Source organism: Macaca fascicularis, chromosome 15 (genome assembly GCF_037993035.2).
Source record: "Macaca fascicularis isolate 582-1 chromosome 15, T2T-MFA8v1.1".
NCBI classification, from domain to species: Eukaryota; Metazoa; Chordata; class Mammalia; order Primates; family Cercopithecidae; genus Macaca; species Macaca fascicularis.
The window spans coordinates 125,525,883-125,553,865 of NC_088389.1; the positions used below are offsets into that span (position 1 = coordinate 125,525,883).

The window sequence follows — 27,983 nt, forward strand, 5'->3', positions numbered from 1 at the left end:
ATAATATGCTAATTTTTAATAATCTATAGAAACATTTTAATTGCTTCATAAAATATTAGGGCATATGTCATGGTAATTATATTATTAATGCTCTATACTTAGAGTTAATACAATTTCTTCATACAACACTTATAATTAACAAAGTGTCTTAATCAAATAATCTTGTTAACAGGCATTACAGGGAGCAGCTTAATATCTTTCATTTGTATAGTTCCTTAGAATTTTCAACTCACCTACAGAAACATCTTCCAACAAGCTATGATTGGGCAAAGCAGTTAGTATTATTCCCATGTTACTTATAAAGAAGCTGAGATTACAAACACTAAAATTTGTGTCCAGTATCAGCACAGTCTGGCCATTAAGGAAACAAAATTAGAACTCAAGGACTCACGGGCACTTTCTTACCCCACACACAGACAGCTTAAAATAATAACAGCATATTAAAATAAGAATCTCTTGTAGTACATTTGAGTGTTTGGGAAACTAATAATAAACTGAAGCTGCTGAAGAATCTATTTCTTTTAGACAAGCTTTTCTAACATCTTTGTGAGCACTAACTGAATTGAGGCGTGAAATTGCACAGGACAGTGGTGGCCCTATGCATAGTAGAGATTTAATGCTTATCTTAAAATTCAGTATCTTGTAATTTAAAATAAAGATTTGATAAAAATCCACTAAAACAGAAACTGCAAAATGACAAATTTGGAAAAATAAATTTCTAACAGTCTTCTTAAAAATAATTGTTGATGAGTCTTAAACATTGACAGATTTTTTTCTGCTGATGGCTGTCAATCTGGGTATTTCATACTCAACCACAAGTATCCATGTGCTTAACATTTTGCAGACCAGGATATCACATGAGCAGCATCACTGACCGTGACTGTTAGATTTAGCTCATGTGACCGCTAAAAATCAAAGTAGAGTGTTGAAAATTTTTCAGTGATGTCATTAATTCCTAAATTATTTATGAAACCTATTTCCAGCATGTGAGTGGACTCCAAGCCACAGGTTTCAGTCACTTTCATGTATACCTAGGGAAACTGATCATTTTATCTGAAAATATTCATTTTTGATTACTTAATATAATCCTTAGCTAGAATGCCGTCAAAGACAGAGAATCCACATCAAACTTAAGTGACTTTCAGTAAGATGGAGCTTTCATACATGAACACACCACACACACACACACAACTTTCAGAGGAATGCTGTAAAAAAATAAATGATTTATAATTTTACAAATACATTATATACATTAACTAGTTTAATTCTTACCAAGATTGCCAGATAGATGTAATTTTTCTACTTTACAAAGAAAGATGATCATTTCTCCCAAGGTCACATGCCTGCTAAGACAGAAAAGAATTTGAAGGACTATGGCTTCCAAAAACCATTCTCTGTACCCTCTCCACAGAGCTGTAACTTTTGTTATTTAGTCTGAAATGAAGATGTAAGCCTCTGCAGAATTGTTCAAGGTTGCATATTTCTGTAAGAGCTGGCTTATCCTTCTGGAAGCTTCGTTTTTCCACCTTAATAAAACAAAGCAGGAATAGGTCTTTGTGTTCGCCATTCTTTCTATCCGTAGTGGTCATGTGCTCACCCGTGAATTCATGTCTGCTCTGGAAACTCTCAAAGCAAACTTTGAATATAATGAATAAGAGACTTCACTGCATATTTTTAAGACACACATTATTTTATTGTTACAGATAAGGTTATTTCAATAATAAGCCCTGAATGTTATGACAGTGAAATGCTAGTATAACTCTTTCCTGCCCAAAATGTATTCTCTTTAATTCCTCTATCTTTAAAGAACAATGGTTCATTTGGTTGGTATCTCATAAAGCTGGTTATAATTCTATATAAGACATTAATAATGTGATTTCTCAAATTTCAAATGCATTAATGTGATTATATATACTTTTAAATATATTTTAGGCTGGGCGCGGTGGCTCAAGCCTGTAATCCCAGCACTTTGGGAGGCCGAGACGGGCGGATCACGAGGTCAGGAGATCGAGACCATCCTGGCTGACACGGTGAAACCCCGTCTCTACTAAAAAAAATACAAAAACTTAGCCGGGCGAGGTGGCGGGCGCCTGTAGTCCCAGCTACTCGGGAGGCTGAGGCAGGAGAATGGCGTAAACCCGGGAGGCGGAGCTTGCAGTGAGCTGAGATCCGGCCAGTGCACTCCAGCCTGGGCGACAGAGCGAGACTCCGTCTCAAAAAAAAAAAAAAAATATATATATATATATATATTTTAGTCATATGTAATAAATGTTTGATTTTTTATTGATATCTCTGAAGTTGCAAAGAGTATGTTTCTCATCTGCCTTATTCATAAACGATTAGATAATGTCTATTTAGAGTTGCTTAAATGTTAATCTATTTTAATTAAGCAAAAATTGACATTAAATTTTATTTTGCTACTTGATGCTATTATCACATCACTCAGAAGTATATTTTCCAGAGTTTATACTTTGAAACAAATTGAGAAAGAAATAACATTTGGCATATAAAGGTGAAAAAAATTCTGTTTTGGTAGGGTTCCTTTGAAAGGTTTTTATTGTATTGTTTTTACTGAAGTTTACAAAGTTTATTCAGCTATGAAAAAATGTGATTTTAATTCTGCAACTGAATTTTAACATTGGAGTCAAAATGCTCATAGGATCTGATGTTCCTGTATTAGCTTGGCTGTATGTCTTAGATGTTAAACTCAAATTAGAACCCAAATAAAAGGATTCAGAGTCTGATGGATCAACCATCTCTACCAACCATGCCAACAATGGCCAGCCTGGGTCACAGTCGCAGCAGCCACCTCCACACAGGTGGTAGGCTGATTGATTTCCAGGTGTTATCTCAATCAGTGCTCCAATCCTTCAAGATCAATGTTACTGATGAAGAAACTGCAGCTTGCAGCAGAGAGTAACAGGGCTTGAGGTGGTGGAGGTGGTGGAGCTGGGATATGGCTTCTTTTATATAGGTCAGCCTGGGCTGTCCAGACAGAAGGTTGTGAGTGCAGAGGGTATGCAAATATTTTACCTGAAGTTGGTATAGCGATTGTTAACTCAAAAAATGTTGATGTACATGACCCTTTAGTTGGAACAAAAGTGAAATGATTATCTCTGGCTGGGCATGGTGGCTCAATGACTGTAATCCCAGCATTTTGGGAGGCCCAGGTGGGCAAGTTACTTGAGGCTGGGAGTTTGAAACCAGCCTGGCCAACATGGTGAAACCCCGTCTCTACTAAAAATACAAAAATTAGCCAGGTGTCATGGCGTGCTCCTGTAATGCCAGCTACTGGGGAGGCTGAGGCATGAGAATTGCTTGAATCTGGGAGGCAGAGGTTGCAGTGAGCCAAGACCGTGCCACTGCATTCCAGCCTGGAAGACAAAGTGAGACCCTGTCTCAAAAAAAAAAAAAAAGGGAAATGATTGTCTCGGAATTGGCATGAATTAGTAATAGATGAACTATTACCAACTCTGACATCTACACTAGCATTTGAAATTGATCACATTCACTAAGGCATTTTCTATATTTTTATTTCCGTGTGTTTTTACACAGGGAGACCCATTGGTGGTCTGATACTAGGCAGGCTGATCTTCATTCTCTTTGTTTTGTTGTTAAACCTGGTACATTGTTTTTTGTTTTTGTTTTTGTTCTTTTCTTTCCTTTCCTTTTCTTTTTCTTTCCCTCTCCTCTCCCCTCCCCTCCCCTGCCCTCCCCTCCCCTGCCCTGCCCTCCCCTCCCCTCCTCTGCCCTCCCTTCCCCTCCTCTCCCCTCCCCTCTCCTTTCCTTTCCTTTTCTGATGGAGTCTCACACTGTCGCCCAGGCTGGAGTGCAGTGGTGCAATCTCGGCTCACTGCAAGCTCCACCTCCCAGGTTCACACCATTCTCCTGCCTCAGCCTCGTGAGTAGCTGGGACTACAGACGCCCGCCACCACACCCGGCTGACTTTTTTTGTATTTTTAGTAGAGACAGGGTTTCACTGTGTCAGCCAGGATGGTCTAGATCTCCTGACCTCATGATCCGCCCGACTCAGCCCCCAAAGTGCAGGGATTACAGGCATGAGGCAATGTGCCCGGCCCTAAGCCTGGTACATTCTTTAGTAAAGTAAAATAATTAGGTAGGAAACATTCTTGATTCTTGGTTGAACTAACTGCTGGCCTGTGCCATACATAGATATTAACTATGTGCCCCAGTCATGTTAGGTGATAGCACAAGAGCATTAACCCTTTCCTTGTTCTCACACATGCCATATTCTTAAAAATCTGAAAACAATGAAAAAAATATCTAAAACAACTTTGTTTGCTTGCACTCTGATCCTTCCCTATGTTCAGATAGCAAGATGGAGTGAAGAGTGAAAGCACGCCCCTTTGCCCTGGAGCAGATAGTGGCAGTGTGCTCCTCTTGACGCTCCCGGGAAGCAGGCCACAGGTGCGTGCAGCTGAGTTCGCTGTGAAGTGGATTCAGCCTGATAACATGGAATGAATGCTGCCGTTGAAATAAAAGCCAGATGTAATCCTGTCACACTCTGTGATAGCTGTCCTACCTCCAGAGAGTCCTTTCTTCTTCCTAGACTGTAGTTTCTCATTTATAAATTAAGAGTGTGGGGCTGGAATCACGTCTAGGTCCCTTCCAACTATCTCACTGCAGATTCCAGGATTCTCACTGCTGCTCCTTTGCGTGTGACCATGGTGCTTGATTGCCCTGCCATGTCATGTGGCTTTTTGTGAGCATCTTTACCACTTGATTAGGGAGGAATTTGTGGGATAGCATTTTTGAAAAGTGAACTTCATGGAGGTCGCCATGTTTATAGTCATTGTAATGGTGTGGATGAAATTTAAACTACCTTGTAAATAAAGAAAACTTAGACAGTGGTGACTAATCCAGGGACTGGAGAGGTTGTCACATCCTTGTTAACCATTAGCAGTGTTTCCTTTAAAACAGCAGCTTTTTGCATATTAGCAAAGCGAGCGTACATTGCTCATTGCCATGAGAGGTGACAACATGAAGATGGTACATCCTGCAGATACATTGATCCCTTTCTCTGTTTTCTCCTAGGGTTTTCCAGGAAACACAAATGCAGACAGTGTGGTGCACTACAGACTCCAGCCTCCCTTTGAAGCCAGGTTCCTGCGCTTTCTCCCTTTAGCCTGGAACCCCAGGGGTAGGATTGGGATGCGGATCGAAGTGTACGGATGTGCATATAGTAAGTGGCCTTTATTCCCTGTGTGAAATCAAGGTCAGCATGAGATTCTGTCAAAGCCAAACTGTGAAAGCCAATGTCAGCATGAAATGTTGAACTTGACTTTTTCTGTCTTTTTAAATAGCTGGGCAAGTGGAACTGGTTTTTATGGAAAGCTTCTAGTGTCTTCCCATGACAATATGGACTTCAGTTACTGTCTTTTATAGTCGAATTTAGAGGTGGACCTGAACTGAAACTTATTTGTCTTTAGATTCCCAGAGTTTAGCAAAGTGCTTGCAATGTGGTAGACATCTAATCAAACTAATACAATTCAAACTAACAACAGATGATGCTATTTTTCTGAAGCTGAGATGACACCCTGTCTGGGAAAACAGGAGTGGTACTGGGGGCAGTGGGGTGATTTCTCGCAATCTCTTAGTTCTCTGTGTTTTTCTCTACTAACGTCCTCTTTTGCACAGCATGCTGTCGCTTCACTTGATCTTCAGTTGGTGGGAGCCTGTGTTTAGTCAGCCTCTTTTCTCATCTATTCCTTGTTATAAAAGTGGAAAGGATGGAGCTGACATGAATATAATGCAAACAAAAAGCAGGCAGTGAAATTATTTGGTGGTACTCAGTGACACAGTTGCCACTTGATGTTCTAGAGCATACTTGTATTCTTTCTTTACATTATCATAAAAATGCTTCAAAATTATTGTCAAAATGGAATAAAATTTAAAAATACCCTTGTATAAAACTGGAGAACAAGTCAAAGAGTAGCCTGGATGGAAATGTCTTAAGTGGCTTCAACTTGGGTCAGGCCGGACGTTCATATCACACCATTTACACACAGTCACTCCCGTTCTCTGCCTAGTCACAGCTTTAGCCCTGCAGAGTATTAATTTTCTAAAGCATGATAACAACATCTGTCATTCATGCAGCATTTAATGTCTCGGATACTATTTTTCCATTTTATTACTTAACCCGTGTACAACCCAGTTCATTTCCTAAGTCTGCCTCTGTTTTTTAGTGTTTACACTTCTACAGGGCTAAATATAATGGTGTTGCTTTACCAACAGTCTTTTTTCTTCCACTTATTGTTCATTTCCTTCCATCCCTGTTTTTTTTCTGGGGCCTATAACTGTGCTGTCTGTTTCAATGGCTAAGATGTCTGATATTTAGAATTTCTCTTTGATGCTATGAAATTACCTTCTCCTCTCATTACTCTGAAACAACTTCAGGTTTACTGACTTCAGAGTAGAACATGCTCTTTGATGGGATTTGCCATTAACTTGATGTTCCTTCATGAAGAGATATTACTGCAGTTCCTTGGGCTGGAGGTTGGTACCAGGAAGATCAAAGCGCCATGCCTGATTCCAGGAAGGGCCAGTGGGCGATGCAGCTGCCATGCAATCTGCTGGCACCATTAACTTCTGTAAACATGCTGTTGGCCATAAGGGATTACTAGTAAAAAAAACCCAAACATGCAGACAGATAATATATGACCATTGCTAACTAACTAAAAGTAATTATTTAGAACAAGTGGACATCTACATTGTCTTTTGTGCCTTAGAAGAATAATTGTTCAAGTATGGTCATTTTATTTTTATTGTTGACAGTAATACAATCCTTTAGGACTTATGTTAATAATGGTAGTTTCAGTATTTTCATTTGCATTTCCACTGCCCTGTTTGTTTTCTAGAACATTGCTTATAATGACTTATAATATCCCTGCCATGCAGCATCTCTTCCCATTTATCTAGTTATGTATTTATCAGTTTATTTCTTTGTATTTTGAGAGGCAAGTTCTCACTGTGCTGCCCAGGCTGGAGTGCAGTGGCTACAGGCACAGTCCCGCTGCTGATCAGCTCGGGAGCCTTCACCTGCTTCATTTGGGAGCTGGGCTAGTTCACGCCTCCTTAAGCAACCTGGTGGTCCTCCGCTTGGAGAGATCACCATTTGATGCTAAAATTTGTTCAGACACCTGATCATCATAGCGCACCCCTGGGCCCCATGGATCCTCCCACCTCAGCCTCCTGAATAGCTGGGACTGCCCAGCCGTAGTTTTATTAGCTTTTCTACACTTCATTTGCAATGATAGATTCATTATTCCTTTAAACTGTATGTGTTGTCACAGACTCCTGGCTTAGTCTATGAATGTACCTCTATTTCCACTTATAGCCTGGGGATCGGTTGTAGGTTCTCCCAGAGTTGCTGCTCAAGTGCAGAATAAAGCCATGAGCACAGATGGCCTTGGGCCCTTCTTGACACCTGTTTTTCCATGCACCTTTGCATGCTACTCTTCTTGCCACTCCTTAAAGGCTAACATTATCCACAGATTGGTTCTAGGTCTTCTATCCTGCTCCCAAGCTCTCTCTGAGCCTTTTATCCACTTCCATGAGTTTTCAGTAGCATTTACACGCTGGCTGATAACTTTCAAATATGTATCTGCAGCCCAGCTCCAACCTCTGGTACCAACCTCTCTTCACTGGCTCTGTGAACACTTAAAACTCAGTTGTCTATCTTCTCATTTTCCATTGTCTTCCATCTTATAAAACGATACCAACAGCCACCTATTGACTGAAACCCGATTCTGTCTCCTAAATGTTTTGAATTTCTGTCTTTCCCTCCAGCTTAGCCTAAATGAGCACCAGCCTCCTAAATCAGCTGTTCATCTCTGGTCTTGACCTTTCCAGTTTTTAGTCCACACAATAATCAGGATGATTCCTAGGAAAAACATGCACATCCGATTGTTCAAACATGCTTAAAGCCACACCCAAGACACTAGGATTGGTTCCCAGAGCCCTTAGAAAAATAAATTCCCTATGCTCTACTGCCTGCCCAGGCCTTTGAGGGCATCTCTCAAGAACAAAAGGGAACTCCCAGATTCTTTTGCCAGAACCCTATGAGTCCTTGACGCATCTATCTCCCTTGCCCTCCATGTCCAGTGAATCACGAAATTCTGTATTCTTCCCTCCACATTACACCTTGCCTGATTTCAGCTCTCTCCAGCTCTACTACCGACTTAATCTAAACTTGGTGTCCCATGGAATATGGAAATTGCCTTCCAAGTTTAGGTCATTCTGTATCTGCTCATAGCTGACATACTACATTATATTCTCCACACTGCAACTCAAGTTACCTTTTAAAAATGCTGAACTAATACAATTATGTCCCTGTTTAATACCATCAGTGGCTTTCCATTGTTCCTAAAATAACATCCAGACTCCCAGCAAGGCCTGGAGGAGCTTGTCCCTGGATAACTCTCCAGTGGCACCTCTTGCTGCCATCACCTGCTACCTGTCCACTGTCAATTGTATCAAGCTTCTTACTGACTCAAAGCCTTTATGCCTGTGGTCTCCCCTGCTTGAAATGCTCCTTCCCCGTGTTCTCAACTGACTGTTTACTCCTCCTCCTTTGGATCTTAGTTTAAATGACGGTTCCTAGGCCGTCACTCTAAATTTGGTTCCTCATTATAACTTCCCAGGAAGCCTATAGTATGCCTTCATGTGCTATAGTCACTTTTTATAATGTATCCGTATCTGTCTTATTAGAGGCCTGATTTCCTTTTTCCTCATTAGACTTCAGGCTACACCAAGGTAAGGCACATTCATTGCTGTAACATCAGCAACTAATACAGAGCCAGGAACATACTAAGTGCCCCATAGCTTTGCATTGAGTGAATGAATGAATGAAGCAATTCAGAAAAAAGTCTGATAGATGATTACAAAATCCAAATAATGAATCCAAATTTCAGATATTTATTTCTCTCTTATACTAGCCATCCAGGCAAGGCAGGTATCTTGGAGATTATATTGTTATAAATTGTAGTATTAAAAATTGTCATAACTCTAGTAAAAATAGCAAATATAAGATTTTACAGTTATGTTTCCATTCTTCCATCTGATATTCGATGCATCTTTATGTAGTAGAAAGGCAGTTATTAACACCCAGATATTCCAAGTGAGCAATCTGAGAAGACACCAAGGTCCGGCAGTGCAGGAGCTACAAATAATACCAGAGACAGGGAGAGGACTCCAGTCCTCTGACTATCAATTCCATGTTCTTGATGGGTAATAACTGCTCAGGTTTTATAAAGGATGATTATATTGATACTTGTTTTGCTATATTGCTATATTGATTGATGGCAGCAGCTTCTTTTCTCCTTTCAGAGAGACGGCATCAAGCCTCATTGTATTGTATGTAAACATTTAGTTTTTGATTCTGTGCCTTCCTCCTTTTTATCGTGCCACCTTTAATTATCCTCAACTTCAGAGTTCTTTAAATCACTCCACTTTCTTTGATATTAATGAAAAACTAGAACAGTCCTCTTCCTGTTGTTTTCTCAAGTGGTTAGTGTCCTTTCCATCTCTTTAATTCCCAGTCCACTAGCGCAGATTTTAAGGGCTCACATCCCACTCCATGCTACTGTTTTAGTATTTTCACTGGGTAATACTCAAACATGGCTTTTGTCTGATTCACGTTTCTGTTACGTTGAGATTGGGCTTCTATTCCTTTGTAAGTCATGGCAATAACTCATGAAGTAAAAAGTATTGAAGGTTGACTGTATAAATAACCAAGAAGAGCTTGGTTTGCCACTTTTTTTGTCCCTTAATGGTGGAAAATTTGGTGGGGGAGGGCGTCTGGGAGTGGTGGATTCTTTTCTAAAATGTTAATACTTGGAGTACAGCCCAGATAATTAACAGAATTCTAAACTGTTCTTTTCTTGAAGATTTCTTTTATAATGTCCCAAGTGAAAATAATTTTTTATTACTCATAGGTAATTCTTTATTCATGCATTTTCTGTTACATTTTCTTATCACTTAGTCTTCAAATAGTTTTATATGTCATTCAGACTCTGTCTTATGTATTACCAATCAGTCCTCTTCTTATTCATCATTCTAGCTTCACTAATTAGGTTGAACCATATATTTGCCAATTTTGTAGATCAAATACAGTTGAATATTAGCAGTTTCATATGGATTAACTGAGTGCTGTACTGTTTTCTGTAGGAACAACAGATGGCAAGTGGAGGTTTCCAATAAAACAAAATTAATAGTGACTGGACAAAAGGAGCAAATTTTATTTTCTCCCTTTGAAAATTTTACCTGTCATTGGTTAGAATTTGAGACATGGGAAATTTTCATAACTCCTGAGATGGTCCAAGTTTGTATTGCTTCATTGGTGTGATAATGAAGTTAGAGCTACCTACCTCTCTGAAGTTCCTTTAATTGTTCTATCACTTTTTACATATACATGCTGTGCTAGTTTGCATCACTGGCACCAATTCTGCACCTGTCCCTTGCCAGCGCCTGTGAGTGGCGTATGCTTCCCTGCCCCCTGATTTTTGAGCCGGCCACGTGACTTGCTTTGGCTAATGGTAGGCAGAGTTGAGTTTACGGTGTATCCACTGTCCTCCTCTGTGTCTACCATTACCCTGATATAAGCATGCCTTAACTATGAATTCCAGTATAAATGAAGAGAGATACATACTTTACATATTTTGAAGCTGTTTCATTAAATGCATATAGATTGGAAATTGTTTTATCTTCCTTAAAATTGATTTTTTGTAATTATGAAATATCCTTATTTATTTCTAATAATGCCTCCTGCCTGTAAGTCTGCATTCTCTGATGATAGTACTGTATAGCTATACCAGATTTCTTTTGATTAGTGTTTTCATGGAATATCTTTTCCATTCTTTCCTTTCAAACTTTTTGTCTTCATATATAAGGACTCTTTCTTAATTATTTAAACCCAGTCTGGAAATCATTGAGTTTTAGTTGGTATATTTAGTCCACTTATATTAGGTGTAATTACTGACATATGTGAAATTGTAGATGACATGTTACTCTCTGTTTTATATTTGGTTCACTTGTTTTATACTCCTCTTTCTCTCCTCTTCTTTTGAGTTAATCAAGTTTAATTTTTCCAGTTTTTCCGCTATTGCTTCCTGTTTTAATTTTGTTCCCCTAGGTACTTGAACTACTACTTTTATCACTTTCCAAACAATACTAGGATTTAAGTACAACTTATGTTAGTTAAACCCCTCCGACCTTGTGCTATCTTGACACATTTTAGTTTCATACATACGTGTATGTATTTTTTATTTTTAAATCACAAAATTTAATATTATAATTTTTTTGCAATCAGTATTCACTTGAATTTACTCACATATTTACCTTCTCTGCATTTTCATGCTCTTTCTGAATCAAATTCTTTCAGCTACAAAGACTCCTTTTAATATTTGTCTTAGCCCAGTTCTACTGGTAATAAATTGTCATATAGCTTTTGTTTGCTTGAAAATTGTCTTTATTTTATATGAATTTTTGAAGGCTATTTCAGCTTGCTGGAGAATATGGTCTATAGTTATTTTCTTTTGGCCTTTTACAAATTTCTATTGTTTTCTTTCTTTTTTCTTTTTTTTTTTTTTGAGACGGAGTCTCACGCTATTGCCCAGGCTGGAGTGCAGTGGCGCGATCTCGGCTCACTGCAAGCTCCGCCTCCCGGGTTCCCACCATTCTCCTGCCTCAGCCTCCTGAGTAGCTGGGAATACAGGCGCCCGCCACCGCGCCCGGCTAATTTTTTGTATTTTTAGTAGAGACGGGGTTTCACTGTGGTCTCGATCTCCTGACCTTGTGATCCGCCCGCCTCGGCCTCCCAAAGTGCTGGGATTACAGGCTTGAGCCACCGCGCCCGGCCACAAATTTCTATTGTTTTCATGATGTTTATTAAGAAGTCAATAGGCAATTGATTTTTGTCCTATAAGGGAAATGTGTATTTTTCTTCTGGTTACCTTTGAGAATTTATTCTTTGTCTTTGATTTTCAGCAGTTTTACCTTTATGTGGCTATTTTAGTTTTCATTGAATTTGTCCTCTTTGGATTTCACTAAATTTCCTTTTTCTATGAATTGATTATTAGATTGGGTAATTCTTCACTGTTATTTCTTCAAAACATTGCCTCTGTCTCGCATTTCCTTTCCTCCTTTCTGAGACTCCAATTACATCTGTCTGAGATGTTTGTAACTTATTTTCTTTCTTTCTCTCTCTCTACCCCCTCCCCCTTCCTCTCTCTCTCCCTCTCCTCTTTCATCCTTTCTATTTACGCTGCAGTCTAGACATTGCATACTGCTTTATCTTCTATACTACTAATCAGATCTTCTGCTATGGCCAGTCTATGGTTAAATATACCAATGAGTTATTAATTTTAGTTACTGCAATTTTCAGTTTTGCAATTTCTATTGATCTATTCTAGTGAAATTCCTTATCTTGCTGTCTATTTTCTTGGAAATATTAATCACAGTTATTTTAAAGAGTTTTAGTTAACTTCAATATCTGGATTATCTCTTGATCTTTTCCATTGTCTCGTTTTTGTCTTGTTTCTGTTTTCATGTCTTGATAATTTTGGCTGAATTCTAGACATTTTGGATGAAAATCTGTAGAGGCTAGAGAAGACAAAATGATCCCCCAGAGAATCCCCACTGCAGCCTCCGATAGGCTTCTAGATGAGGCACAGATCTTAATTCAAATAAGCATTTAGCTGACTCAGTGCAGCGCCTCAGTCCCCATGAGGCCTAGTTGATATCTTACATCTGGAGTCCAGTGCTTCAGTTGTCCCAACTGGGATTTGAGGGCTTTTACCAAAATGTTTCTTTGAAAATCTCTGAATTCTGCCATCTGACTCCTAATTATGATGAGTCTACAGCAACCCTACTTCGTGACCCAGCCTCATAGCTGTCCTGTTCACTTTCTGCTTGGCCACCTTGTCTCTTGTCCATTGCTCCTTGGGAGTTGACCGGTGCTTCAAAAGTAAAAGCAGAAAGAGTATTCTGAGCTTTTCTTCTAAGGTCTTTACATTCTCGAGTCCTGGCCGTCCTAGAAGATCTTTAAAACTTTCAAGAAGATTATTTAAACTTTATTTGATACACATTTTCTACTTGTCCTTGGTAGGAAGTGTGGTCTTCTGAATGTTTGCTTGTCCTAACTGAAAATATAACTGCATTTCTTTTAATGCCATGGGAAATGTATTGAAGAAAACAAAGTATATGTGATTTTTTCATATAATAATGTGTTTATAATACAATGTACTTAATATTTTGGAAAATTTTTCTGTAAAATACTAAAGTGCTAATTAAATTTCAACAAATATTTTTAAAAAGTAAATAAAGCTGGTCACAGTGGCTCATGCCTGTAATCCCAGCACTTTAGGAGGCCAAGGCAGGCAGATTGCTTGATTGCCTAGCCTGGGGGCAACATAGCAAAAACTCCATCTCTACAAAAAATACAAAAATTATCTGGACATGGTGGTGTGTGCCTGTAGTCCCAGCTACTCAGTAGGCTGAGGTGTGAGGATCGCTTGGTCCCAGGGAGGTCAAGGCTGCAGTGAGCCAAGATCATGCCACTGCACTCCAGCCTGGGCGACAGAGTGAGACCCTGTCTCAAAAAAAAAAAAAGAGAAAATGTTTTAATAAAAAAGTAAAATAAATAGAAACCCAAAATAAGATGAAAAAGTAAATCCATGTCCATCAGAAATAAGTAAGTTGAAGAACTGGAATGTGAACCTACTCACAGAGGATTCCAGACTCTGTGTAGTCGACTGTTTATCTTTACCAGGAAATGGGAGAAGGAGAAAAGAGAGAGGAAAGAAAAGAAAGAGAGGAGAGATCATGCATGAAAATTAAAGAGAGAGATCAAGGCCTTTACTGAGAATGTAGAACCAAGGCACGTTTTCCCTGAGTTCCTCTTACTATGCCCAGAAGGAAAGAATGTATGTGAGTGAATAAAGGCAAGTATTTCCTAGGAAAGCTTTGTGTATTCACCGATTGCAGGATTCAGTATTCTTATCCTCCCCAAATTGATCTACAGAATCCCAATACACCTATTCTAACTTATTATTATATTAAAAAGAATCATCACTAGTCTTTAGAGAAAAAAAAAAAAATCACAATGAGAAACCACTATACACCTAGCAGAATGGCTAGAATTACAAAGAGTGAAAACACCAAGTGTTTGGCAAAGCTATGGAATTCTCATACATTGCTGGTGGGAAATGTGAAAATGATGCTATCACTTTGGAAGACAATTTGGCATTCTTCTAAGCTAAATATACACTTAACATATAACTCAGCAATTCCACTCCCATGTATTTACCTGCGAGAAATGAATGCATATGTCAACACAAAGATGTATGTGTGAATATTCCTAGCAGCTTATTTATAAAGTTTAAACCTGGAAACAGTCCAAATGTCTATCAGCAGGTAAATGGATAAACAAGTTGTCAAGCAGTTGAATACCCCAAGCTATAAGAAATAACAGACTGTTGATATATGCAACAGCGTGCATGTATCTCAGAAACATTACAGTTAGCAAAGGAACCCAGACACAAAAGAATACGTACACATTATACAATTCTATGAAATTTTGGAACTGACAGAACTAACCTGTAGTTGCAGAATGCAGATCACTGGTTTCCTGGGTCTGGGTCTGGGTGACAGTGTTGGGGGTTTGATACAAATGGCAATTAGTGAGTTGATATGAAATTGCCTATACCTTGATTTTTTGGCAATAACTTAGGTATATATATTTGTTAAAACTCATTGAACTGTAACCTTAAATTTATTGAATATAAATTATAACTGTGAAAATGATATTTATGTTTCCATATTGGAATTGTGGAGTTCTTTGTTTTGTTTTTGAGAGGGAGTCTCTCTCTGTCGCCCAGGCTGGAGTGCAGTGGTGTGATCTTGGCTCACTGCAACCTCTGCCTCCTGGGTTCAAGCTGTTCCCCCACCTCAGCCTCCTGAGTAGCTGAGATTACAGGCATGCACCACCACACCCAGCTGATTTTTTTTGTATTTTTAGTAGATGGGGTTTTACCATGTTGGCCAGGCTGTTCTTGAACTCCTAACCTCAAATGATGCACCCACCTTTGCCTCCCAAAGTGCTGGGATTATAGTGTGAGCCACTGCGCCTGGCCCCATGTTGGAATTAATATTCAATTTATTTAGAGAGTAAACTGTAATTTGCCCATTATCCCTGATAAATCATCCTGAAGCCTTCGTGCCTCACAGCTACCTAGTTCACTTATTAAATATGCAAACCCCTGGGTCTCACCCACAGAAATCCTGATTCCTGGTCTGGTTGAGGCTCACGTTCTAAAGTCTCCGAGCGATCACTCCTAGTCGATCTGAATGAGGGTGGCTGATAGAACACTTTAAGAAAATTTCTGTGGAATAGTGTTGTTGTTTTGTAAGACATCAGTGTTTGCACCCTATAGAATCTTGCTGTTTTCAAACAATATTTTCCTCTCAATGTTGATGTGTTTCTCCTGAAAAGGCGGTACAAGGTAGGATGGGGATGGCATGCCTGTGCTTCGAATGACAGTGAGAAGCAGAAAAGTAGTAATGAGAAGCCAGAGTTAAGAGTACATTCTGTGTGTGGAAAATGTGAAAGTAGGCCAGGCGGGGTGGCTCATGCCTGTAATCCCACGCTTTGCGAAGCTGAGGCAGGCAGATTGCTTAAGCCCAGGAATTCCAGACCAGCCTTGGCATCATAGTGAGACCCCATCTCTAGAAAAAAATTAAAAAATTAGCCAGGCATTGTAGTGCATGCCTGTAGTCCCAGCTACTTGGGAGGCTGAGGCTGGAGGATCACTCGATCCCAGGAGGTCAAGGCTGCAGTGAGCTATGAAGGGACCACTGCACTACAGCATGGGCAACAGAGTGCGTTTCTAACAAAAGTAAAATGTGAATCTAAAACATAGTGTAAGGAAATAAAGGAAATGGCAACTCAAAATTACTCATGTTAGCTTTTCAGAGACTTCATACTTTGCAGGAGTCTAAAGCAGGTAGACTCCTTCCTTATCGTTTCTTAGAAATCATTCTGGACCAGATGCCTGTTTACAGAAGCATTACAGTGAATGTGGCAGAAACAATCATATTTCAGGATTATATGTCCTCTTTTCTATACTGTGGGCTCCTTGAAAGTAATTCATTGCCTTTTGCATTTTTATCTTTCACCAAGCATATGGAAGGCCCTCAGTGAATATTAGCTGTATGAATTAGGACATAACACATTTTAGCAAAATTACTTCTGACACAGTTCTTCCTAGACATGTGAATATTTTGTATGACAAAGTTCTTTATCTTACAAGAATTAGCATTTGGGAACTTTGTGAATATATCTGTCCTTAGCAGTTCCAGTATTCTTTGAGGAAGCGTGGCGAAGACATTATAATTGCACCAATAATCTTCAAGTATCATTTTAAAACCCTCATGGTCCTCTAACACAAGAAAATGAGACAGACATATTAATACTTCTGAGTAAGATTGATTGAAGTGAGTCAGCCCAGGAACAAGCTGGCTGGCAGAGAAGGAGCTGTGTAACTGTGGATGAATGGTTGCAAATCTCTTCTTCCTAATGGAAACTGAAGATTTCCTAGGTCCTTCAGAACTTAAATCTGCTATCATTTTAAGGTGTCTACTTTCCTATAAATCGCTTATGTGCTATTTTAAACTAATTTCTACCTCTTTTCTCTGCCCAGTGCCCTGACAATAATAATGAGGCAGATGTCCACTGAGGGCACCCCATATGCCCAGCACTGTTGTAAAGTACAAATATTAACTCATTTAACCCTCACAACAACCTTGTGAGAGAGGAGTGTATGTGTTCTCACTTCACATATGAGGAAACTGAGGCACAGAGAGGCTATGTAACTTACCCAGGATGGAACAGGAAATGTAGCTCCTGATCTAATGGTGACAAACTAACGTGTTGGGTTCACATTGCTAATACTGATAGAGATTCAGCAGTCACAACTATAATCTTAATTAATAAAGCTAATAATTTTAAACTAAATTCATATAAAATTAGAAAAGCACTTCCTACTTTGAACCACAAGCTAAGTTTTCTTGATTCATTTTGAATGGCAAGTCTTTTATTCTGAAAACTTTGAGGAACGTTGGATTTTACTGTAAACAAAATAAGTGACATTTTTCCATTATCCCACTACATTTCCTATTTATACAATTGAATTTCATACAAAGGATTTTTTCCAACAGGTTTCTGATAAAAGATTATATTAAATGTGTTACTGGAATTATTTTATTTTAGTGTTTTATTCAAATATATATTGTAGGGGAATATTTGTATTGATTGTGGCTAGGTAGGAGAACTGTTTTTTTCTTGAGACGGAGTCTTGCTTTGTTGCCCAGGTTGGAGTGCGTGGCACAATCACTGCTTGCAGCAGCCTCAACCTCCCGGGCTCAAGCAATCCTCTGACCTCACCCTTCCAAGTAGCTGGGACCATAGGCAAGTGTAACCAATCTTGCCATGCTGCCCAGGCTGGTCTCCAACTCTTGGGCTCAAGTGATCTGCCCGCGTCAGCCTCCCAAAGCGTTGGCATTACAGGCATGAGCCACTGCACCTGACCAGTTGGGAGAACTTTTCTTTGCTCTTGCAAGTGTTTTAAAATGCTAAAAGTATGACTTTTGTGGAAAGTGGGAAAAGAGTTTACCTTTTGGCATTACTTCTAAGCACCAAGACTTGAAATTTTGCTTCTCCAGTGGGAGGATCTTATTCAAGAGGGACTATGTGGGAGTTGTCCCTCTCCAGTGCTGATCTTGGCGAGCTCATTAGTGTTGACTTACTGAACTCAATGCTTTCCATCCCAAACATCGTTTTTTGTTTCATATTTTTATGTATTGACTTCATAAATCATAGTTGAGTGTTTTATACTTTTTAGGAAGTTTGAATTTGCAATTCATTCTTCTGTTTTTATTTTGAAATATGCATAATGAGCTATATTATTTCTAGATACAAGCACTAGCAGTTACAATGAAGAGAAAATCAAGGTATCAGCTAAAGGACAAAAGAATTTCAAGGTCATTGCTTTATGTCTCTTTTAGTTGATATTTTTTTACTATTCTATTTGCCTGAGGGAAACATTCCAGGAAATACACTTCACATGCCTTAGAAGATCAATACCGCTGTTGGAGAGTAATAGTAAACATAGAATGAAAAAAGAAACGTATAGGTTGCAGTAATCCAGAAAAAACCTTTTTGGGAAGAAAACTTTTTTTGTAGTCAACTGAAAAAAATAGCTCAAATATTAGCATTTTCTTTAAGCAACAAATAAAGACATGATAAAAACTGAAGTATTAGGGCATTGCTAAAAATGTGGAAGTCTGTAGTCAATCTTTTTCAAGTTTCCCTTAGTTTATGGCCATGGAATAATAATCTTAGATATCTTCATTTACATTTGACAGAGTTTTGTTTTTTTCATGAATGTATAATAAGTTATATAACAAGGAATAATTGTTTAGTTTACACACAATTTACTCAGAATGTGTTTATTCATCATGCACTTGATACATTAATTCCATATGAGTACATTAGCCCAATGTGAGCAAATCAAACTTCTAAATTTTTAAATGATACATAAAATGGACAATTCTTGAAGTGCAGTTTATTATATATAGTTCAGATAATGTGAATGAAATGGATAGCCATGCAAAAAATACTAGTAATATTTTTTTGAAATTAAATATAATTAAACAAATAATGCCATCTTATTGACTTGAATGACATCAGCTAGTCAGCTTCAAATAGTTTCATATCTCACTGGATTTTCATGCATCATTTATTAAATAAATATATGTTTCAAAGGACAATTGCTTATTTTTCTTTTTACTTTTGAAAAAGATTTTCTGGGTAATTTTGACAAATATCAAATATTATTTTTTATTACTGATAAAATAAAACAACTTGTTTTTTGATGAGCTGAACATATGTGACATTTATAGTGAATTATAAGACCTGACAGAGTGCTGAGAGAGTGTGGCAGCATTGGAGTTCTGACAAGCTACAGCAGGAAGAAGCAAACCAGAGGTGTTAAGGCCATGCTCTCTCAACAAAGCATCCAGGAAAACAAAACCTCTGTGCCTTTATCCGTCAGGGCTCTCCAGAGAAACAGAACCAACAGGATGTGTGTGGGGTGGGTGTGGGTGTGTGTGTGTGTGTGTGTGTGTGTGTGTGTGTAGAGAGAGAGAGAGAGAGTTATTTAAGGAATTGGCTTACTTGATTGTAGGGACTGGCAAGTCCTAAGTAAGAGTTGATATTGCAGCTGGAGTCCAAAGGTAGTCTGGAGGCAAAATTCCTTCCTCCCTAGAGAACTTCATGTTTCTTTCTTTTACAGCCTTCAACTGATTGGATGAGGCCCACCCACATTATGGAGTTTAACCTGCTTTACTCAATGTCTACTGATTTATTATTGATTACCTCTAAAAAATACCTGCACAGCAACATCTAGTATTTAACCAAAAACTGTTTACCATGGCCTAGCCAAGTTGACGCATTGCAGTTCTCATTAGCAGTACTGTTAGCCGAGGGTTGAGAAAAATATTACATGTCATCTCATTTAAAATTCATTTACTACATGTCTAAAGCAGTATTTAATAAGTATGATATGTGTGTGTTTCTGTATCTTTACAAACAGACAAAATCTTTAGTAAAGTAGGTACATGTGTAAGAATCAAGAGAAGCCAAAGCTACTGGGAATGAATAAAGGTATTTAAATTGAGTGACACTGATATTTAATATATGATAGACTGGATTAAGAAAATGTGGCACATATACATCATGGAATACTATGCAACCATAAAAAAGGATTGAGTTTATGTCCTTTGTAGGGACATGGATGAAGCTGGAAACCATCATTCTCAGCAAACTATCGCAAGAACAAAAAATCAAACGCTGCATGTTCTCACTCATAGGTGGGAACTGAACAATGAGAACACTTGGACACAGGAAGGGGGACATCACACACTGGGGCCTGTTGTGGGGTGGGGAGAGGGATAGCATTAGGAGATACACCTAATGTAAAAGACGAGTCAATAGGTACAGCCCACCAACATGGCGCATGTATACATATGTAACAAACCAGCACGTTGTGCACATGTACCCTAGAACTTAAAGTGTAATAAAAAAAATAAAATAATGACCTTAAAATAAAGACTTTATGTAGTAAAATACAACTTCTTTCCTGATTGTTTTTAATCAAATAGAATGCGAAGAAATGGGCTGCTTTTATCTTAAAGATAAGAGCCATTGGGAGTAGATTAATAAAAGCATTTCTCACTGATGAAGTTTGAGAAAATGTTAGAAAAATCTAACAGTGGGTATTACGTATATCAACTCATGATGCCAACAGAAAATATATTATTGTCAGTTGTTTCCTTCAATGAATGGATTAGAAATGCAATGTGTGTCTATGTGTGTGTGGTGTGGCATATTGATGCACACATTTTCAGTGTGCTACTGTATGGCATATTTATATTTAGAATTTCTTTTTAATATCCTCTTTCCTAGAATCTGAGGTGGTTTATTTTGATGGACAAAGTGCTCTGCTGTACAAACTTGATAAAAAACCTTTAAAACCAGTAAGGGACGTTATTTCTTTGAAATTTAAAGCCATACAGAGCAATGGAATTCTACTTCACAGAGAAGGACAACATGGAAATCACATTACTCTGGAATTAATTAAAGGAAAACTTGTCTTTTTTCTTAATTCAGGTAAAAAAATACTTGAACTTTTATACCGGTAGTTTAAAAAAATCTGTTTACATGAAAGTACATTTGTTGGTACTCAGTCTTTTCATAGTTAGATAAAATGACCGTATAATTCATCATCTAAACCAGAACACTTTTAAGAAAAAAAAAATACACAAGTGATAGTTACTCTGGGACAGTAAGCACAAAGTAGAACTGCAATGAACAAATGTAAATGAAAGTTTAAGAGCATTACTAACAGATGCATGTAATATGTACATATCCTAAGTATGATTTCTGTAAACAGCCTATATTGTGACAGACTATGCAAGAAGATCACCATATATGTGTATAATATATATGTAATATACGATTACACATATCATAAAAACAAGAATGGATCATTATAAAATTATGAGATAATGCTGATAATGAGGTTCTAAGAAAGAAAATATTTGCAGTGTAAATATAAATGTCATGAATAATAGAAAAAATAAATTACTAAGAAAAATTTCAACGAAGTGTAGAATTGAACTTAAAGAAATAAAAACAGTGTAAGGATGTTGTGTTCAAGATAAGGAGAAAGTGAGAAAACAACTCTGTAAGATGGAAAGTTGGATGCAAACTGTGATGCTCAACTAAAAAAGGGAAGCCATGATTTTGAACAGAAATAACTGAGTGTTTTTTTCCCTCTCCTTTAAGGCAATGCTAAGCTGCCTACCACTATTGCTCCTGTGACCCTCACCCTGGGCAGCCTGCTGGACGACCAGCACTGGCATTCTGTCCTCATTGAGCTACTCGACACACAGGTCAACTTCACTGTGGACAAACACACTCATCATTTCCAAGCAAAGGGAGAATCCAGTTACTTGGATCTTAATTTTGAGGTTCTTATAGATATATAGTTTAAATTAAATATAACCTGAAAAATAAGCTAACTGCATAGAGAAATGCCATTTTATAGTTATTCATAACTAAGTTGACTAATAGTAATAGGTATGTCTGTCCTGGTGCTATGAAACTGTTTATGCCTTCTAATAGGTCAATTTATTATTATAGATCATCTTTTCCACCTTGAAAGGAAGTAAACAGTCAGTGTTAGGTTTAGGAAATCTACAAATGAAGAAATAACAAAGCAGCAAGCAATGTTATTAAATGTATTCATTTGAATACATTTCATTTGAAATTTCATCTGGTATATTACACTTGTTGTTTGACTATGCAGATTCCTGGGGGATTTTTTTCTTGTCTTGGTGCAATCCTAACCAACATAGCGTTATCTAGGATCACTTTGAGAAGTTAACAAGATATATACCAATAGATATATTAAATAACAAGAAAGTCAGAAGCTCACATATAAACAATTTCCTGATTTTTTTAAGGCAGTCATTCTTTTTGCAACCCATTGCCCATATGTATCTAAGCTACACTGTTAAATAGCATCTGTTCTTCCCGTCCTTCACAGGACACCTTAAAGTGTATGAAGGATCAGAACAAACCAGAAAAACTATGATGTTTAAGTGACTTTGGCATATAATATTAAACTGAAGATACTAGTCCTATATCAGATTATTCAGTTTTATTACTTTAACCATGTAATAGCAGAAGATAATATCTAATGCACAGGTTGGCATCAGGCCAAGTTTGGCCATTTTTTAATAAAAAAATTAAAAGCCTGTTTTTGTTCAAAAGAGAAAGTTTTATTGGAACATATTCTCTTTCTTTATGTATTGTCTATGGCCACATTGGTACTCCAGTGTCAGAGCTGAGTATTGCAAAAGAGATCCTCTGACCCACAAAACAACATTTACTACATGGCTGAAAAATGTTCGATGTGGTAGAAAATGTGTGTTGACTTCTTCCTTTAAGTTTGTTCAGAACTGTCTGGTGCCAGAAATGAAGGTATTAACAGCTGCCACTATGACAGAACACTTCATTTGGAATTAGCAAGCATGGAAATATAAGATAATGGGAATGGATCTGTGACAGTACTAGAGCTATTATAGATGCTTTAAACACGTAATCTGAAAATCACTAAACAATGTTATTTATGTCATTTTTCTTTCTAAGATCAGCTTTGGGGGAGTTCCGACACCTGGAAGAGCACGGGCATTCACACGTAAAAGCTTTCATGGCTGTTTAGAAAATCTGTATTATAATGGAGTGGATGTTGCCGAATTAGCCAAGAAACACAAACCACAGATCCTCATGATGGTAAGGAAGCCTAATGGGAAGGAAAGAAAAAAGGACATTTTATCATTTGCATTTAAAAATTATTCATGTGAAGTCTCCATTTCATATAATATTTTAAGAATCAACTCTTACTTTAACAGCTGCCCATTTAATATAGTAATTTATTTTTATTTTTTATTTTTATTTTTTGAGACAGAGTCTCCCTCTTGTCTCCCAGGCTGGAGTGCAGTGGCACAATCTCAGCTCACTGCAACCTCTGCCTCCCGGGTTCAAGCAATTCTCCTGCCTCAGCCTCCTGAGTAGCTGGGATTACAGGTGCCCGCCACCATGCCCAGCTAATTTTTGTACTTTTAGTAGAGATGGGGTTTCGCCATGTTGGCCAGGCTGGTAACGAACTCCTGATCTTAGGTGATCTGTCCACCTCGGCCTCCCAAAATGCTGGAATTACAGGCGTGAGCCACTGTGCCCGGCCATCTTTTTTTTTTTTTTTTTTTTTTTCTTCGAGATGCAGTCTTGCTCTGTTGCCCAGGCTAGAGTGCAGTGGTACAATATTGGCTCATTGCAACCTCTGCCTCCTGGGTTCAAGCCATTCTTCTGCCTCAGCCTTCCGAGTAGCTGGGACTACAGGTGTGTGCCACCATGCCTGGCTAATTTCTTTTAGTAGAGACGAGGTTTCGCCACATTGGCCAGGCTGGTCTCGAACTCCTGGGCTCAGACAATACACTCGCTTCGGCCTCCCAAAATGCTGGGATTACAGGCATAAGCCACCATACCCAGCCTAATACTGTAATTTTTTATTATGCATAAAAAGTTATAAAGTAAATATGCCTCTTGGGACATAGTTGTTTCATTTTTATATGAAATAAAATAACTTTCTATTTTTACATGGAAATCAGAATGCATACGTCTCACGTATTTTTGGTGTTATTATTCACAGGAGACCAATTATTTTGCAATGGCAATCCCTAATGATCTATTCCCTAGTCAACTGGAAATACTTCCAAATCAGTTAATAAACTTCTTTCAATGTTTAAAGTTTGAAATATCTAAGCTGGGGTTAAAGGGAAAGCTCCTGTTTAGTTGTCAGTGTCTCTCAGAAGCACACCATGAGAATATTCATTCGTATTGTTGTAAAAATGTTTTCTTTCCTGTTTTGTGCTGGAGGAGTTGGCTCATGGGTTGCAGGACCAACACCTGAAAAACATCTCTGACTCTGTCACCAGGCCACACGATGAATACATCACTTAGGTTAGCGTGAGAAAAAGGGAAAAACGGCTGTGAAGCCCATGGACTTTCCAAGAAGGTAAAGGAGAAAAAAAAAAGCAAAGATGGGTTTGAAGTCTTAAGTTCTACTATGAACAGCACCATGCTGAGATCATAAAAATGAAAAATACCATCAAGATACATGAAAAAGGAAACACCAGAGGGAACAGTGATAACAAGACTCCACAGAGCACAGCTTCCTCTGACAAGATGAAAAAGAAATGAAAAGAGGAAGGAGATCAGTGGAACAGCCCCCTACCTAAAGTTTCTGTCCGTGGAGAAACTGACATTTAAGTGCTGCTCAGCTGGAAAAAGAAAAAAGACCCGGTTATTGAAGTTGGCTTTATTGGAGATGCATTACTCAGATACAGATGCAAAGATGGGTTTGGCCAATGGGCATCCGTGTCAAGAAGCCTAACCTAACACATTCTGAACATTAAGCTACCTGTTATCTGCCAGTCCTTGGTGTTCAGAAGAATCCCTCCTCCTCACCCTAACTTCTATGAGGCTATTTCCAAATATACTGTCATTGAGGTGAATACGAGTGAGTTGGGCCTTATGACACAAGGAGACAAGACTATTTGAGGAAAACAGACACAGGTTTTCATACACATTTCATGTTATTCTGAATTACTGATGGGTTCACTGATGGAATTATTAATTGAGTGTAGCCAATAAGGAGAACCACAGTTACACTGGTATTTCTGGGTTCTGGATATCATCCTCAAGAAAACTATTTACTAATTACATTGAATGAGGTTATTTAAATGTGTAAGGTTCACACAAAAACAAAAAGACATTTCATTCCAAATTGTGCGTATGGATATATAATGTTATTTATGGGAATTCCATTTTCAGAATTACTACAATTTTATGTGTTCTGTATGAAAACAGGAAAATAGTTGTTCCAATACATAAAAGGAAAACGTTTAAAACTATATTTTATTGGCAAAATCAATTGCCAGAATTCATTCCGTCGACTACCAAGCACGCCTCTGTGGCAAGAAGCCCTGCCTCTGTTGTATGTAGCAGGCAGCTACCCGCGTAAATGATGAGGGCAAGAAATATGCAGCTGATAAAAAGATAACATGTAATAGTCCAGTGAGTAAATGTGTACTACGGATCAGCGCCAATTACTCGTAAGCTTTTGGTATTCAATTCGTTACAGCAAATGTTTTCTTTTTAAATTTTCTTCTGCAAACGTTTTCTTGTAATGAAAACTATTTCCCATTCAGCAGAATTACAAAAATAGTCAGAAAGAAATGTTCTGATTGATGTATGCAGTTATAATGTGTATTAAAGATTATAATAAAATGATAACTGAATTATATCCATTTCTAAAGTACGTTGTGGCAGAGTTTTTTTTAAACATGATTCCGTTTTGAAAATTGTTTTACTGCTGGATCAGTGTGGTTCTTAAACTTGGCTTTATCTTGGAGTCACCAGAGGAGATTCAAAAGATACAGTTACCTGGATCCACCCCCAGATATTGGGATTTTAATTGGTCTGCATCTGCATCTGGCGATTCAACTGTTTAGCTAGGTTTGAGAGCCACTACCCTATATTATGTCTTGCTCCAGTAACATTCTTTTTCTAAAATCATCTATAGTATGTTAATATAAATAAATCCATGGAAATTCCAAGTAAAATCAGAATTGCTGGGGTTTTTCTCTGGAACTGAAATTCCTATGTGTGAATAATGCCCAAGAATTGCTTATTCCTTTCACCAGCCAAACAAAGCAAAACAAAAACATTAAAAAGCCCGGTAAGATGTTGACTTACCAGATATTAAAACATACTAAAAGCTGCTATGCTAGAATCAGTATGGTAGTGGATAGGAATAGAGAAGTAAAAACAAAGTTGAGATCTCAGAAAGATCCCAGTTTATGTGCAAAGTTATTAGTAATAAGGAATGTGGCTCAATTCGGTGGAACAGGGATTATTTCAGAAATTCTGCCGGAACAAACAAGTGTCCATAAGGCAGAAAATAAGCATGATCAGTATCTTATGCACACTAAGAATATGTAAATTAAGGAGGAGGAGAAACAAACCACAACAATCTTAAAGAAAATCTATGAGATTGTAGGACCTAGGGTAGTATGAAACTTTCTTAACAAAGATTGGAAACTCAGAAGCTGTAAAATACAATAGAGACATAATTGACTATATAAAAATCAATGTTTTCATGCTAAAAATACTACACGCAAACATTGTATGTAACTATTAGATCTGAAAACCATTTGAAAGACTGTCAAATATAATTTTCCAACAGCTAAAAATATGACCCATGCAAATATCAAATAAGCATGTGTCAAAGATTTAGTCAATTCATTAACTAATGAGGGGACTAGTAAAATAGCTGGTTCAAAGGAGATTTTGAGGATTGTGTAGGGAAGACCAAATGTTGCTCAGGAGAAAGACAGAGTATGAAAATGTCCTGTTATTTGCTGTATCCTCAGGGCTAGCACAGGGCCTGGAAAATAGTTCGCACAGATTAAACTCCTATTGAACTAAAATTATATTGAGACTCCTTTACTAATGCTGAAGAAGTAGAGAAGTGGAGAATTTCTCACATACACACAGAAAGCCACATGGACGTCTGCCCAATTATAATAATACTTATGCTGAAAGAGAAGATAAATGTCATTCATAGATTTCGGCTTTAGCAGGCAGACTAATTTATAAAATCCTGGATTGATAAAAAGCCTTGTACGTCTTTGTAAAATCTGACTTTAATTAGATAGAAGCACCACCTGTAAGGCTGTTCAATGTGCTCTTTTGTTTTATTTGTAGGGAAATGTGTCATTCTCATGTCCACAGCCACAGACTGTCCCTGTGACTTTTCTGAGCTCCAGGAGTTACCTGGCTCTGCCGGCCAACTCTGGGGAGGACAAAGTGTCTGTCACTTTCCAATTTCGAACGTGGAACAGAGCAGGACATTTGCTTTTCGGCGAACTTCAACGTGGTTCAGGGAGTTTCGTCCTCTTTCTTAAGGATGGCAAGCTCAAACTGAGTCTCTTCCAGCCGGGACAGTCACCAAAGAATGTCACAGCAGGTAACAGTTGTATTCCCATAAACCTGACATATCCACATGGAAATCATTTGGTAATGAGTGAATGAGGCAGTGAGATGCTCGATGCCCCCACTAGAGGAAGAGATTGCTGTTTCCTTTTAGACTGTTCCTGTGTGGCACACACAGCCGTCACTAAAGTGTTCTTTTGACCAAAATGACTATATATGAGAAATATGAAATGCATATTTCTGCAAATGTACCTTCCCATGTACAAGGAAAATATGTAATACCCTTAAGCTCCATTTCCTGACAAACATATACCAGCCTCCATCCCAAAGAACTAGGGTCAGGACCTCATGGAACAGACAACACCCGGGGCATGTTCCTCTCCTGTCCTCACTTCTTTCCCTTCTCCACCCCGCCTCTCCTCTTAGGGTCTGTGCACAAATATTCTACACACAGTAGGCAATTGATAACTATCACCTTATAGTGAAAGATGCTGGCAAATACCAAGAGTTCTTACTCTTTTTTGATGGCCGATTAGTTTTCTGGGATAGCCTAGCACCCTGGAAGAATCTCAGCTCCTCCACTTACTGCCCTTCTGAAATGCAAATCAGCAAGCCTCCTGAGCCTCAGCTGTTTTCACTTGTGAAATGGTAAACCTCAGACCTCCTTTGCAGGGAGAACAATAGGAAGGAAGTCTGATTTTATTAGCACAATGCCCACCCCACACACAGGCCTCTCATCCCCACTCTCCATCACGGCTTGTTTTTGTTGGGCAAATGCTTTGCC

The 27,983-nt window shown here is 38.2% G+C and overlaps 1 protein-coding gene across 6 annotated transcripts in view; it reads left to right on the forward strand.

Annotated features, from left to right (window-relative positions):
• LOC102147301 (contactin-associated protein-like 3) overlaps positions 1-27,983 on the forward strand; it is a 235,753-nt gene that overhangs the window by 115,850 nt on the left and 91,920 nt on the right. For 5 of the 6 annotated variants that reach the window (XM_065530846.2, XM_045372905.3, XM_065530847.2 and 2 more), the window contains exons 4-8: positions 5,056-5,203; positions 20,543-20,746; positions 21,425-21,609; positions 22,793-22,936; positions 26,972-27,233. In XM_065530846.2, coding sequence (XP_065386918.1) covers positions 5,056-5,203; positions 20,543-20,746; positions 21,425-21,609; positions 22,793-22,936; positions 26,972-27,233 — 943 coding nt within the window. The remainder of the gene's footprint in view (positions 1-5,055; positions 5,204-20,542; positions 20,747-21,424; positions 21,610-22,792; positions 22,937-26,971; positions 27,234-27,983) is intronic. The other variant, XM_074015786.1, reaches the window with a different exon arrangement.